Below are 16,011 nucleotides of genomic sequence, written 5' to 3'. Positions count from 1 at the left end.
GACGATTTTTTTGAAGTTTGAATAGTCGGCTTAATTTTTTTTTATTTAAGGTTTACCAAGGTTTTTTTTTTATTATACAGACCTGAATGATAGAAGTTTAACTTCTGAAACATATAGTCTATAATAAAACTCAAGTGGCAAAAAACGAAGTGTTTTCTTTAATCATTGTAACATGTCTTACCACAAAGTTAATGCCGAAACAATAAATAAAGGTTTACCAAGTTTAAAATTTAGAGTTGTGTCATTGAGACGTTGAAGTTGAAGAGGGTTAAGAAATGTTTCTTATTTTTATTTATTGATTTTTATTTTTTTATCAGTAGGAACATAGACAATAGGGGAGAGGTTTTAGTCATACTTAACTTCACATACGGTGTTTGAAAATTATGCGAAATGCATCGAAACACGTTACATAATAGATTTTTAAGAAATAGTGGTATTCACCAAGTGAAACTTAACTTAAAAATGGATACATTTTACTACAAAGTGACCGACGAATCAATTAATAGGTTAAAATGATATTGACGGTAGTCGACCGAATCAGTAGTCGGTGCATCTCTACAAACAAAAATGAGATTTTTACGATGTATCAAGTCCTTGAAAAACATATTATTCAACGAACAAAGAAATGCTGTGTACGCATCCTCATCGTGATAATAGAGTGCTCCGCAAATATCCTTATCGCACGCGACGATCATTAATTGAATGCTTCAAATCACCATACCTCGGGATAGCTTCATAAATTGAGGCTTTAGGACCAAAATCATACCTGCAACAAAACCCGTTTTTTTTCAAGACACAGTAAAAAGTAAATACGAATCTTTAATCTTTCTGAGTTGGCGTATTCGCTACGCGATGCCCAATAAAAACAACATTTAGGAGTTTTTTCCCGTTTTTTAAATCATATTTTCATATTGTGTACGGAGTGCGTGGAAGTTTTTGGTATCGTAAGGGAAGGGTAATTAACTTTAACCTAACTATGAGTATTTCAATGTTTTAGAATTTAGTACATAAACCCTGATGATGACAAGGTTCTCGTCGAAACCGGTTGGAAAAAGTGCACCAATAAAAAGTGGTTAAAACAAAGTTGTTTTATTTTATTAAGTTCATAAAATGTGCCACAAAGTATCTGTGAAAAACATTCAAGAAACGAATCTTTAACTTATTACAAAGCGTTCCATATTTTTAACATCTGATTTGAGGTGTTTTTATTATTTTATTTTTTATTCACAACATTTTTGAGTATATAGTAATCCTTGTAAAGTGCGTTTCTTCATTTAGGAGTTATTTTTACATTTTGACATCTCAACATAGATGAAAAAGATAATGGAAGTCTGGGTATTTACAGGTTGTACACGTTATGTGTACAGAAATATTACGCGTGTGTAAAGTGACCACTTTACCAGCCTATGACTGGTCATAAACCCTGTAAATAAATACCTAGACTTCCATATTCTTCTTTATCTACGTTGAGATGTCAAAAAGTTTATTTATTTATGTTTTATAAAATTAATTTGCTAACTTTGTTTTCAACACCTTTTCATTAATACAATACAACCTACCGGTTTCGACAAGAACCTTGTCATCATCAGGGCTTATTTTAATTCAAATACATTAAAAATATAAAATACTCTGACCAAAAACTTCCACAAACTCCGTAAAAATCCTAAATTTTTATGCAGTGTGTGGAAGTTTTTGGTGAGAGTATTTTAATGTTTTTGAATTAAAATAAACCCTGATGATGACAAGGTTCTTGTCGAAACCGGTAGATTAAATTATATTCATAAAAAAATGGTGAAAACAAAGTTAATTAATTTTATAAAGTTTATAAAATGTGCCACAAAGTATCTGCGGAAAACATTCAAGAAATTATTTATTTTTATTCAAACGAATATTTCAATTCTACATTTATGTGTAGACAAGGTATCTAAAAATCACCCTAAAAATAATGTGCATTTGAGCTGAAAATAGCCTCATCGACCTATTTATCCCAGATTTGAGGAGCTGCAAAATTTTCGTAACACCAGAGATCGCCGATAAAAAGTTGTCCCCGAAACAGAAGAACGATTTTTCCAGTCCTTAGTTAATAGAAGAGGATCGCACTGTCTGGTTTAATTCGCCCGCGTTTCGCTGTCTTCCCATTCTTCTCGGAGTTCTTGATCTAACCCCAAACTGGCTTTGGCGGATCGAATACTGTCTGCATACCACCCAGCGTCTGGAAAGTTCTCTCTTCCTCTCGCCCATCCCACCGCCCACACACACACACACACACACACACACATACATACACTTACATACACACACACTTGCGCCCTTACCGCTTTACAGACGGGCCCTCAGACTCGAGGTAAGAGATTAATAGCTTCGAAGGATTAAATATCGCATCTCGGGCGCTGAATTCATTACTAGGTACACATAGGTAGATACTCGACCGCGGTGTGATCGATGTGTGCTATCTAAACTTAAATTTAGGGCGTTTAAGGAAAAAGTTCCCGAGTTTCTGTCGTCATTATATCGAAACAGCCTTTGGCCAATACATCGTAACCGTTGCACCATTCCTCGCGGTTCGTTTGTTAAAAGTCTAAAATCATTGGATTATTTTATTTCTTATGTGGTTCGTTTCAGCTTTCAGTCTTTGCTTGGTAAAATGTCTCTAGTGAACTCTCGTATCCTGTGATCAATATATCTAGAAGTTTGATCAATATATTTAGAAGAATTTGAGTAGTGTCATGGTCAATCATGGGTAAAATTGGTTAATGTCTTTTTTAATTTTATTATTTTATTATGAGGTCAAGGGATCTTGCATCCCTTATGTCACTGCGACCATATTAGGTATATTGTGACCTCCCTCTGTATCATAGCTGACTCAAGACCTACATGAGTCATATAGCGCACGACCTGTCTTGGTGGTAAGAGTTTCCAAAATTTGTCATGTGTTTCCTCAGTCTGCAATGTCCTGTCAAGGTCAAGGTTAGGATTCTTATTTGTTTCTTGTTAAGCTTTAGAGCTTAACAAGAAACAATGGTTGATGTTACACGCGTGTGAAGTGATCACTTAAACCTGCGTATGACGCTCGTAAGCCCTGTAAATACCCAGATTTTCATATTCTTTCATTAATTGATTCGGCAGTCACTTTGTGGTATCTATCCATTTTTAATGAATGTTTTACTTAGTAAATACCACTATTTCTTAAAATCTACTGTGACACGTATTTCGAATCGAAATACGTGTCACAGTAGATTTTAAGAAATAGTGGTATTTACTAAGTAAAACATTAATTGAAAATTCCATATTCTTCTTTATTTGATAGATTTATATTATCCACTGACACTTCGTGATGGAATTGCATTTTTAATTTATTATTAGATTAAAACCAATATTTTTAGCTTTTCCACTTTTTTATTTGACCAGCGACCGGGTTTCGTCGTTACCGACATCATCAGACTGGTGATCCTGGTACCAGTCTGATGATGTCGGTAACGACGAAACCCGGTCGCTGGTCAAATAAAAAAGTGGAAAAGCTAAAAATATTGGTTTTAATCTAATAATAAATTACTTCTTTATTTGTGTTGAGATGTCAAAAATGTATGTATGTACAGTATCTACTCAATGAATTAGGGCCACCCATTATTTTTTTTGAATACTCTGAAATCTTTTGGATTATTATATTTATTTTACATAAATACTTTAAGTTTTCTATTGACATCTAATATCATGTATATCACCTTCAATAATCTGTAAAATATACCTGGATTATTTAAGCCTTTACGAAATTTCAAACCCTTTTTCTGAGAAAGGTCCCTAATTAGCACAGGTAGACAGATAGTTGAAAGTTCAAAAAATAGTCCTATCTCATTTATTAGTGAAGTTTCTTGAGTTCTGGTTGTTGTTTTGTTCAGAGAGGTTATATAGTTATCGTGTCTTGTGAAAAAAACTTAATTTTTAATTTTAGTTCATAAAGTATAAAAAAAAATTGTAAACACAAGTGTTTTTTTTGAAAAGGACAAAATGGGAAAAAGTAAAGACATTTCTGAGGAAAAAAAGTCTAGTGTTATAGTGCTACTGAAATTAGGAATACTATCTAATAGAGAAATTTCAAAAAAATAAAACGTTTCTCGTCAAACAGTGGACAGAATTTCAAAATCAATAAAAAATCAGTCACCCGCCACCAGCAATCGGCGAAAGAACTGTAGTAGGATTAGAAAAACAACACCGAGGACTGATCGAAAAATCGTTCAAAGTGCCTTAGAAAACCGTAGTGCATCAGCAAAAACATTAAAAATAAAATTGGAAGAAGAGGGTATAAATATATCGGTATCAACACTGAGGCGACGTCTTTACGAAGTAAATCTGAAATGCAGGCGCCCTGTAAAAGTACCAAAATTGACACCACGAATGAAAGCGGATCGATTAAAATGGGCCAGGCTACATCGAAATTACTCGGTAGATGATTGGAAAAAGGTATTTATTTAAATTGAATTTTAAACATATCATTTTAGTAAATAAACTTATATATTTGAATTAAACTTAAATTTTCATTATTTTTCAGGTCATCTTTAGTGATGAGTGCCGGTTAGAAGCCGTAACAGAGAGCCGTCGATTCGTCAGGAGAACACCAATGAAACGTTACAATGAGGTCTGTGTGGTAAAAGTTATCAAACACCCCCCTGCAACAATGATATGGTCATGTATTATTAACAATTTACCTGGGCCGTTGTTTTTCGTGGAAGGAACAATGAACCAAAATTCCTATAAGCAGGTCTTCGAACGAATTTTATTGCCCTTCTACCATACACTCGACCCAACAGAAGGTCCATACACCTTCATGCAGGATGAGGCACCTTGCCACCGGGCTAAATCAATAATAAAATTTTTGTCTAACAAAAATTTGCCTTTGCTCCCCTGGCCTGGAAATTCTCCGGACCTTAATCCTATAGAAAACGTATGGAGCATGTTAAAAAATAAGGTATACTCATTTCCAAATCCGACAGTAGACTGTCTAAAAAAAAAATATTCAGAAAATTTGGTCAGAAGACGAAGAAATAAAAAACATGATAAAACAGTGCATTTTAAGTATGCCAAAAAGAATTGAGGCAGTTATTTCTGCCAAAGGTGGAAATACTAAATACTAACTATATTTATATAAAAATATATGCATAATTTAAGCGTAATAAAGTGTTCATGTGTAAATAAAATTCAATGTTGTTTTATTCAAGGTTTTCTCCGAGTTATTCCTGTTTGAATTGAGAAATTGCGCGAAATTCTTCGTGGCCCTAATTCATTGAGTAGATACTGTAGTTTAATCTGTGCTTACGTTAAATGCGTTTCAATTGAAACCCAACCGAGCTTATACTAACGCCAGGGTTATGTACGAGTACCTCACACCTCACACCCGACGTACCACCTTCAACGTTTTAAACTGTAGCCATGTTTATACGTTATCTACGTCTGAGTGAGTCCGTATCTGTATCGTTATCTGCGCTCCCTGGTGCGAGACCGAGCGCCTTGTCCGGCAGTCCCTGCACCCTGGACTGGAACGGGGACCGACGCCTGACGCCTGACGCCTGACATGATCCGGAGACCTGACCACACATATCCCAACTATATAGACAACTACAAGATCCAAAACACACGTGGTATACATACAGTGCCTGTATGCTGGCGTAATGATATGCGGGTGCGTCTGGAAGCAGTCGGACTAAACCCAGGCTTCCGTATTCTTCATCATCTATGTTAAGACGTCTTCTTCCCGAACCCTTATCCGCACCCAATGGTGCATAGGGCACTGCAGCGTTTTGACGCTGTGTTATCTTGATCCTTATATGAAGGCAAAGTGATCATTCCTGCGCTTTTGGGATCAGTCCAGGGTAGTATCAAATTAATATTATAGTGTAAATCAATAATATTTATTTTTACCCCCCCCCTGGGAATCGAACCCGAGACCTCCAGCCCGGTAACTAAACACGCTTACTAAAACTACTTTAACTTACGGCGGACACAATCCAAAATACTGAAAATCACAAATACATTGTTAGTTTTGTTTTATCTTTTTCAAACGTTTTTTATTTGTGTTTCAATCTTGTTAACCTTACTTAATCCTATGTTCCAAAATGAATAGTGGAAATTACAAATCGAAATTTATTATATAAATATATCGCTGGTCAAATGCCAAAGGGCCATAACGCAAAAAAAAAATATTCCAAAAACGTGTCTAAATCGTCAACATTTTCATATTCGAAAAAGACACCCATGATTCTAGCGTTAGAAATGTCCATTGTAACGGAAACATTCAGTGAGGGCACATTACCGTAATCTGTCATTTGTAATTATGTATATGATGATAATAAATAAATATAAAAAACCTGGCCCAAAAGACGAGACCTGCAGGCTCGCCGTACCGGGCGCATCCTCTCTCACTGAAGGCTAGTAACTAGTAACTAACGTAACTAACTGTACCGTCTTGTTAAGATTGTTCGATTGCTTTATCATAATCGGTGACGGAATGCCATTATGCGGTTAGTTACATGAGTGCGTCTACACGTGCGTAATTAGAAATCTCGGGACTACGATTCCACCGGAAGCTTTTAATTTTCCATTATGTTTCCATAACCTCATGTTTTATGCATCTCATTTTCACATTGAGTGATCACTATAGTTTTAGCTATTATCGCTCTCTGTATGCCCCGTACTACAAAGTTAACCATGATTTAATATTGCCTGCCGCATTAAATAATAAAAACCCATATTACAGAGACAAGAGCTTTGCTATTAAATATATGTTGAGTAATTACGTCTCGATTTCATTGTACTTTTACTGGCTTGTACAAACAAGTGGTGTCCATCTCCGAGTTTCATAGCCATTAGGTACGCAAAGCAGCTCACAATTAATGATATTACTTTTATATGGCAAAGAGAAAAAAGGAAATTAATAAGAAATTTTATGTGGGAAGATTAATCTGTATATACATACCTTTAAATATCTTCCATTTTGATATCTGATCTGCAGATCTGCAGCGTAGATCGACAGGCGCCATGGCGTAGTTGGGTAGAAATCACTATGAAACTAGCGTCTCGGGTTTGATTCCCACCAATTGCAAAATAAATTTAAGGTGGATTTATTTTCAATTGGCCTGGATTTTTAAGGTGTATTTTCCACATTTACCTTCTCTATCCTTACTATCCTACCTGCAGACAAGCCTCTTAAAGAGGCTTTGCGGGTTATTCCCTTAAAAAAAGATCTGATCATTTTGCCTTCATATAATTGACCATTGCATTATGAAACCGCACTAAATGTCGTATGTCGGGTCGGCCCGATGCCCTATGCATGCTTTGGTATGAATAGTGATTCAGAATTGTGTTTTAACCGCCCTACACATACGAACGTACGTGATACGCGCGATTTTTCTTCACCATTCCGCGCTTACCCGTATGACCTACGCGCACGAGAAAAGATATCTGTTCCAAAAATATTTAATGCGTACCGGATACACTGACAAATTTTTGTCAGGTTTCATACCTGACATATTTTATGACAACAAACGTTGTGATTTTTTGTTTGATTATAAAAAAAAATATGTCTGAAAATGACCCGAAGGTAGGGTTGTTAAATCTAAAAAGAAGAAAGTAAAATTTTAATATGAAATAAATATATTGTCACCCTCTGAAAATAAAGAATTTGTAGCTACTCCTACGGTTTCGTGTTGAAGATCAAATTCACTGACTCACTTCACTTCGCACATTTAATGCGAAATCACTTGATATTTGGTTCACACCGACTGGCCTCGATACACTGAATTATTGTGATTCACTTGTATGCGCGATGAATCATTCACTCGCTGAAAATGAATGCTCGTCGCTGTTAACAACTACAAAGTAGCAAATCGACATCGATGGGTGAAATACCCTTTAAAGCATATCGGTTCTGAAAAAAAAAATGGTCGGGGTGACCATTTTACGACGGAGCAATACTCCTTGTGTTCGATTTTTTAAAATTGTTTCAGACGGGTGTTTTTTACGCTTGCGGACCGCCGGCGACGGGATTTTATTATTGTGTATACATAGTTAAGACCTTAAAAATGACATTGGTACATAATATTAATATTAAAAACATTAAATAATTCTCTCTTTTCTGACTTTGAAATGAGGCCGGCGCAGAAGCTAAAAACACCCTTCCCGTCCTTAGGGCGCTTGTCCGATACCCGGAATTACACGGAATTTTATCGTCCGGCACGTCAGTTATCGTTTTAATACGATGATTGGCTTGTGCTTTTGTCCATATTTCCTCGGATCGGTGCTCTTGATCGGTGCGTGAACACGTTGCGCGTAAATTCGATCATGCTAAACTGTGATAGTCGTTTTCATTTTTCAAAACCGGACTGCCGGACGGTGAAATCCCGTGTAGTGGACAAACGCCCTTAGTGTGTTAATATCAATTTGAACGAGTAGAGGTCCACGCTTTTCATACTAATTATTTGCGCAACCACCGAGTAGAGGTAGTCTCTCTCATTTCATCTGCGAGCATTCGGCCGTGTGGTTTCAGTGTTTGCGTGTTCGGTTCAGTCCGCTGCGGAATTAATTATCGGCTCTCGGAGTTCGCGCTCCGCTGGTAGCACGCTGAAGCGCCAGGAATTCACACTAAGCAACGGTCATCATTATCAATCTGATTTCGCAATTAAAATCCTCGATAACCCAGAAAATTGCCTTAATATCCCCCCTTTACCTATAAAAAAAAAACAATTCATTTTTACAATTTAATCTCATGCTCGCTTGTTTCCAATGTACGGGCATATACTCCTCGCTATATTTCTGGGTCCATTACGTTCAGATTGATATTGAATAATATTTTTCGGTCTTTACTTCTAAAATTAATGGGGCTGTTTGTAATGAATTTTTTATATGAAATAATTACCTGTATGCCGTCAGAAGACATCTGCGTGAGTAGATTGCCCATACCAGTATGAGGTATGGGCGGTTTATACGAAAATATAGTAAGGCCTTCACAATATCTTCATTTTAAGGAACACTCTGGTATTTATATTTATTTGTACCAAACGAAAGCTAAGAGTCTCAGTTTTATACTGTTTCCTCACTTGGAGCTTCCCTGTTCGTGGCGCCCTACAAGAATAATGACCGCAGCGTGATAAATACAAATAAACCATATTTTTCCACTACATCAACCCAACAACGTAATGGATAAATGCGTGCGTCTTTAACTATTAAAATAATACAACTTTTTAAAAATATTTTAGTTTTAATTACCGTTCCGTGAACCTAAGTCAGTTTTCGGACATTTACTCGGGTAACTTTGTCTTCTCTACCGCGAACGACATGCTTTATCGGCGTTTTTATAGTAACATCCATTAACCTGGCATTTTTAAAACATTCACCATCCTAATTGGCTTTATGGAAGCCGAGTTGAACGATCTCATCGCCGACCGTTGTACCACCGCGCCATAAGAGAAGTTCCACTGGACTGTGACGTATGCCTCTTATGATATCAGTAAAAACTTCAATGTTACTAATTAAATGAGAGATTAAGTTTATTACTTTTGCCGTTTAATTTATGTATCTCGAAGTGTTCGTGAAGGCATTTTCTATAATTTGGCACACAAGCGGAACAATGTTTATATATTGCACCGGCACCGGTCACGGTACTTTTGGCGCTAATTGTTTGTGCCTAGAAATCAAATCAAATTCATTTTCTTGCATTCGTAAATCAGATCTTCGTTTCTCTAAAGATTCTCCAATATAGTCTGTATTGCGGATAAAACGCACACACCCTACCTATAGAACTAACTGCCCATTAGTTCCTCGAGCTTCCTTGAATAACGAAGTTGAATCGCCTTGCTTGCACATCCCAGCATATCGTCCGAGCACCCGAAATATTCCGACACTCATACGTCCAATTTTGGGGATTCAATGTACTTGAATATGTCTTATTTTCTTCATGTTATCTTATTTGGAATTAAATCATTTATCTGTATCATAAATCAATTTTGTATCTTTTATTATCATAAGAGATGTGTCTTTCAATGTGTCATACTTTAATTATTTTTACAGGCAACCATTTTTTCGTATAATTTACGATAAAAAAAACCACTGCATTATCTGAATCGCCATTTCGTGCGAATGAGATAAAATACGAAAAATATGATTGTACCCCAATGTTAGAGTTAAAAATGTTATGTTCCCCTTGGCACTGGAAAACTCAGTGAGGGCGGGCATATTACCGTAAATTTTAGTTTGTAATTGTGTATAATATATGATAAAATAAATATTTAAATGGTGCCCCCTTCTTCCAGGTTACCTGCTCACCAGGGTGGAAGGCAAGATAGGCTCTCCGGAGAAGCCGCTCTCCGACCTCGGGCTGATCTCCTACCGCTCCTACTGGAAGGACGTGCTGCTGCAGCACCTGTGCGCGCACCCCGGGGCGATGCTCTCCATCCGGGACATGTCCCAGGAGATGGCCATCAACTCGTACGACATCGTCAGCACGCTGCAGGCCCTGGGGATGATGAAGTACTGGAAGGGAAAACACATCATTCTCAAGAGACAGGTCAGTCGTCGTTTATTCTTGGTCATACACATACATCAACATAGCATACAGGTTTACCTCGCTTAATCCGGCTACCATTTTTTTAAACTGTTTGAAACCATAGCTTCTGAATAATTCATAAAATCAATTTTAAAAAAATTTTACATTAAATATTTCATATAAATAAATAACCGGTCGATATATTAATGTTTTTTAATTTTTAGCGTTTAATTTGTAGAACTCCATTTTAATTTACATATCAACTGTTAAAATAAACGCTGATTTTTAGAGTCTACTTAATTGTATTTTGTTGTTTAAAACACAAAAATAAAATTTGTCACAATTGTTTCGCCTTGTTATGGCATTTTCAAACTAATGTCATTAGTTTGCAAATGCCATAACAAGGCGAAACAATTGTCACAATTTTTTTATGTGCTATTAACAATGAATTACAATTAAGTAGACTCTTAAAATCAGTGTTTATTTTAATAGTTGATATATAAATGTTTTTGGATTTAAAATAAATAATGAACCATACAAAATGTTGCTTAAAGTAGTCGGTACATTCGAAACCACATTCTCTTTTTTCTATCTTTTTTTATTAAAATAAGTAATTTAATAAAATGAGATAGTTATTTATATTTTTATTATTTAGAAAAATACTTCATTTTCATACTATTTCTGTGAGCCTCAGCTGCGCAATATTAGAAATGGGTGTCAAATTGTGGTAGAGTGGGTTAGAACCGAAAAACTCTAACTCAGGAGTCCACAACACTAACCATAATACCACAACTGAAATAATAATAAATTTTAAATATAATAAATTTTGAAATTCGCAATTTCGGCAAAATGACCTAAATTACTAGCACAATTGTTATGCTTAGTTTTTTCATATAAAATGCTAGAGTTCTACATTTCTGATACCTTTACTCTTCCGAATCTTGTTGCATTTTCAGCCTCTGTAGCTTTTACAAGTTTTAACGTAACGTTTTAATTGTTCTCGAATGAAAGTTGCATTGATTTATTGGTTGAATCGACTAAATATTTTTAATGAATATTTTTTTCTGAGCTATCCGATGAGCCGGCCAGACTGAGCGAGGTTTCCTGTAAAGTGATTCGTGGTATTTACTCGGTATTTTTCCCAAACAGGATGTCTTGGACGAGTACACGGAGCGCGTGAAGCGCCGAGGCCAGGTGAAGCAGATAGACCCCGCCTGCTTGCGGTGGACACCCTTCGTGCCGCCCTCATCGCAAGGAAACTCCTGAGCTCACGCCCAGACTTAGGTCATCACTACATCATCAGGACATCTCGCTTCCTCTCGGAAGGAGACCCCCGAGTTGCGGCTGAACATCAGGCGGGCACTGATTCCATTCCAACTGAATATTTCGAAAGCAATAATGAAATCTGTAACCGAGTATGATCTATATTAGATTCATCCTACTTATGGAATGTGTTGCCTTTTGAGCTGTTCGCTCGAACGCCATCCGGTTCGATTTCGTCTTTTCGCATTTCCTCGGAAGTACTCGGAAGTATCATTCGATTTAATGTGATAGTGTAATAAATGTTCTCTTTTAGTGCAATACCTAGTGAAGAACAATTAACGGACACCGTGGAAGCGTGTTATATGTATATAATAGATAAAGAAATGTTTTTTGTTTGTTCCAATCTTTTCACTCATAATCGAAACGATTCTATAATAGAAACTCGTATTCCGATCAATTTTCTTAAATAAAATTGCGATCGTGTGATTTGACCTAATGTTAAGTAGGTCATGATTTAGTTTTTCTTATATTTCTTTAGGCATCGTTGTTCTAATGACAGATTTATTGAAAAATCTCTTGTAATTTTATGTATATATGTTTAGTCTTTAAGGATTATTTATTAATTTAACTGAAAACTTTGCAGACTTATTTTGTATATCCGAAACACTCGAAATAAGGGTAAGTTTTTAAAATTAGTATTCGGCAGTGATGCCATAACGGATTGTTGTACATTGCGTTAATTTATGAAAGGCGGTGAAATGTGTCCTGCCGCATTAGGAAATGATTTCGTTATTCTATAGTTATGTACATGTGAGATTGTATTTATTATTACTATTCGTTCTACCTCTAGATAAGCTAAAGTGATAATCGTCTCAGCGGTTGACCTGTAAGCTGTGTCGGTCCTTCCGGGTTCCTTTCCCGAGCATTTCACGTTGCTTTTCTACGAACTACCCTCTCATTCTCGACGAGACAATCAAATATATTAAAATTAATTAATTTATTAATAATATACGTTGTTCTGTACAAAATGTATTAACGAGCGATAGTTTGTACAGCCAGGCGGATGTTCGGTAGACGCTAGTCGCTACCTTATGAAGTTTTGTTATTTTTATTGTAAGATTTAACAATACAACTATTTAAAGATATCTGTAAATATAGATTATTAAATTATTATTATATAATTCATAAGGGAAGTGATTTTGTACTACCATGTGATCTCTAAAATGTAGGGAATCTTAATATGTACGTTGTAAATCTGCGCTGGGGTGTTATGTGACTGGAAATCACAAAGTACTCTTACGATGGAAGGCAATGCGTGATTGAGTTTGGCTTACGGACGCGGACGGTGTGCATGAATGTGACAATATACATATATCGCTTAACCAATTCGACCGTTCCAACGCAAAAGGGCATAAGTAGCATTTTAATGATTACAATTATTATTAAATGAAATGAGGCAAATGTAGTTGTATGAAGGAGCAGACGAAGACCGAGAAAAACTAAGTACGATCAGGTTTTTCGAATACTTATAAATAGTCAGGTTAAGAGTCGAAATAATCAGCGGGTATGTGTGAGGAGATGCATGAACGGGAAAGAGGCGAAGAATGTTTTTGCAAAGACAGTGGTGTGGGGTTCTATTCTCACTGCCTACCCCTTCGAGGATGCGGCTTTATGGTTAGTTAATTTAGTTTAAAGGAAATACTGACCTAACAGCTTGTTTTAGTGCAATTTCAAGCAAACACCCAGACTGATTGAAAACAAAAATTTATTGAACTCGTTTTGCGATCGGCGGGACTTGAACCCGTGACGCCAATTTCGCGATCGAGCATCTACCCGACTGCGCCCTGACGCCTATCTTTAACCTGTTAGGTTTGCACACAAAATATGCTGTTAAGACTGCCGGAAAGGTGTTCTTAAAAGATTATCAAAAATGAATTAAAAAAAATATATAATTATTTGAGCTTAAGAGAGACGTTAAACATGTTTTTTCACAAACATTTCAAATGAATATTGCTGATGTGCCACATACGCCCTTTTGGCTTGGAACGATCGAATAATATACATATATATCGGTGTTAGCCTAAGCAACCTACAGATTTTCGGATCCAATTTTTTCAGCATTATTTGTCATTATTTCAAAGCATTAAAACCATGTAACCGTTACACACTTTGGTGTTTCTCATTTATTCCGTCATAATTACCATGAATTCGATTAAACCTTTGAAGGACAGAATTGATGATGATCCAATGAAGAAATAAAAGCCAAAAAATTATAGTATCTTTGCCGTTCATTTCATATTTTAATCGTGTATCGTATTTTTCACGATCAACCAATATCTCTTAACGCAATTACTTGAAAAAAAAGCTACAGGCGAGGCAAAAATGCTGTATTTGGTATAATTGTTTATTTTATTATTTAGTTGTGCCGATTCACTAAGCCTAATCTTTCTTTTTTATTGAGTTGCGTTAGAAATTTTGCTTTGTCATGAACGATATGAAATTTACGATATTATGAAATGTTTTTAAATAAAAAGCATGTCAGCCGAGAGTTTTAGTATTTTGTTTATTTTCGGAGTGATTACGAATATCCCAGCGTTGGTAAAAAGAGAAATTTCTGAGGTGTTATAGTATGTAATATGAAAGTGCAAATCTCTAAACACTAAGCCAATATTATTGTTTAGGTATTGTAGAATTGACTCTAGACATAATAAACTAATGAAATTCTTCGATTACCTATTATATTTTGTTTATATCGTTATATATTTTTAACACAGAAGTTTTTATTGAGAATTTGTCGAGTTTCGTGTACCGAGTGTAAGTAAACCAGTGAATATTTTTACTGCCTATATAAAAGACTGTGGGGTGTGCTGATTATGAATTTCAAAAAATATTTTTGTTGTATTTTTAATCGATGTTAGCTGCACGATCACTGCTTGAAAATATTCATATATTTTGCTCGCACCGTTACTCCTGTATTTGTCAATAAAATCATCAGCGATATATATCTTCAATACAAAAAGGTATTCATTTTTTTATTCACTTATTTTTGTGTGCACATTCAATTACGTATTGTATATAATTATATTTTTTTACACATTTGTAGATTTTAAATTGTGATAACAGTTCCGTGAACTTTTAATTATGACTTTTACTTAATATCACATTTATACAATATTTTCGTAGCTGTATACTTATAAAGCATAAATAATTTATTATTAATTTTAATAGTGCTCTATGTATGTACTCTCTCACAGGCAATTAAAAATATTCTGTGCTTAAAGCAATAAAAATTAAAATAAACTTTAAAATCTACTAATTTATATTTCAGACCTCGTTTTGTTCAAAATTTGATTTGAGCATTTTAGCGATTTTTGTAATGTACATATTTTTTTCTTTTTTACCTCAAATGTACATGAAGCTAGATTCACATAACAGAAAACATTCCATCGTCGTTCTTGTAATTTTTAACGAATGTTAAAAAAAAGAGTTTTGTTAACCGTGATTTCTTAAAATTCAACGGAAATTTAATTAAAAATTTATCCATAAATTTTGTTTTCAAACCGAGTATTGTGCTATTTGATATAATGATCTTACCTAAGCTTTTTTTTAAATTGATAAATCAATATTTTTATCATGTTTTTAAAGCATTAAAAGTATATAATACCACACGATGATATACGCACAATTATCTTAATAAACGACGGCAATATATTGAAATGTACGATAATTATATTTAATTTATTTCAACGGTTATGTTATTGTACTGATAACTCCCCTAGTAATTTTATTTTGGCATTATCACATTATAAGCTAGCGCTTTTGTATGGTTAATTGGTATGGCCAATTAACTAAACCTTGTAAATGTCATTTTATTTATATAGTACACTTTTTTGAAACATTTGGGAAAGCCAATTAAAACGTTTTTCATCACTTTTCTTATGTAATACTACAAGATGATTTAGGGGTAGGTGAGAGTTAAGCTTTCAACTAAGTTAGAGAATGCACGCTAGAAAATCAACATTACGTTTCTTACAATGATCATTTCATTTTTTTCTGATAACGTTTTAAACGGTTTATGAAATCAATACAAACATTTTCTTATGTATGCATTTTTATTAACTTATTATGTAAAATGCGCTTTTTATTATATTTTGTTTTATATCGTACATGTTTTTTTTAATTGTATTATTTTGTGAAAGTGATTTTTTTTAAAACAA

General features: G+C 34.9%; 1 protein-coding gene across 1 annotated transcript in view; it reads left to right on the top strand.

Annotated features, from left to right (window-relative positions):
* Positions 1-11,944, top strand: part of chm (lysine acetyltransferase chameau) — a 107,393-nt gene extending 95,449 nt beyond the window's left edge. Inside the window, exons 10-11 of the mRNA XM_088265805.1 lie at positions 10,299-10,552; positions 11,681-11,944. Of these exons, the coding sequence (XP_088121931.1) occupies positions 10,299-10,552; positions 11,681-11,797 (371 nt within the window). The 3' untranslated portion in view covers positions 11,798-11,944. The remainder of the gene's footprint in view (positions 1-10,298; positions 10,553-11,680) is intronic.
* Positions 11,945-16,011: the final 4,067 nt, after the last annotated feature.

Source organism: Brachycentrus maculatus, unplaced genomic scaffold, assembly GCF_059751285.1.
Source record: "Brachycentrus maculatus isolate JH-2025_06_01 unplaced genomic scaffold, ASM5975128v1 h1tg000258l, whole genome shotgun sequence".
NCBI lineage: Eukaryota > Metazoa > Arthropoda > Insecta > Trichoptera > Brachycentridae > Brachycentrus > Brachycentrus maculatus.
The sequence above is the reverse complement of the archived record's forward strand: the minus strand, read 5'-3'. Positions and strand labels throughout refer to the sequence as shown.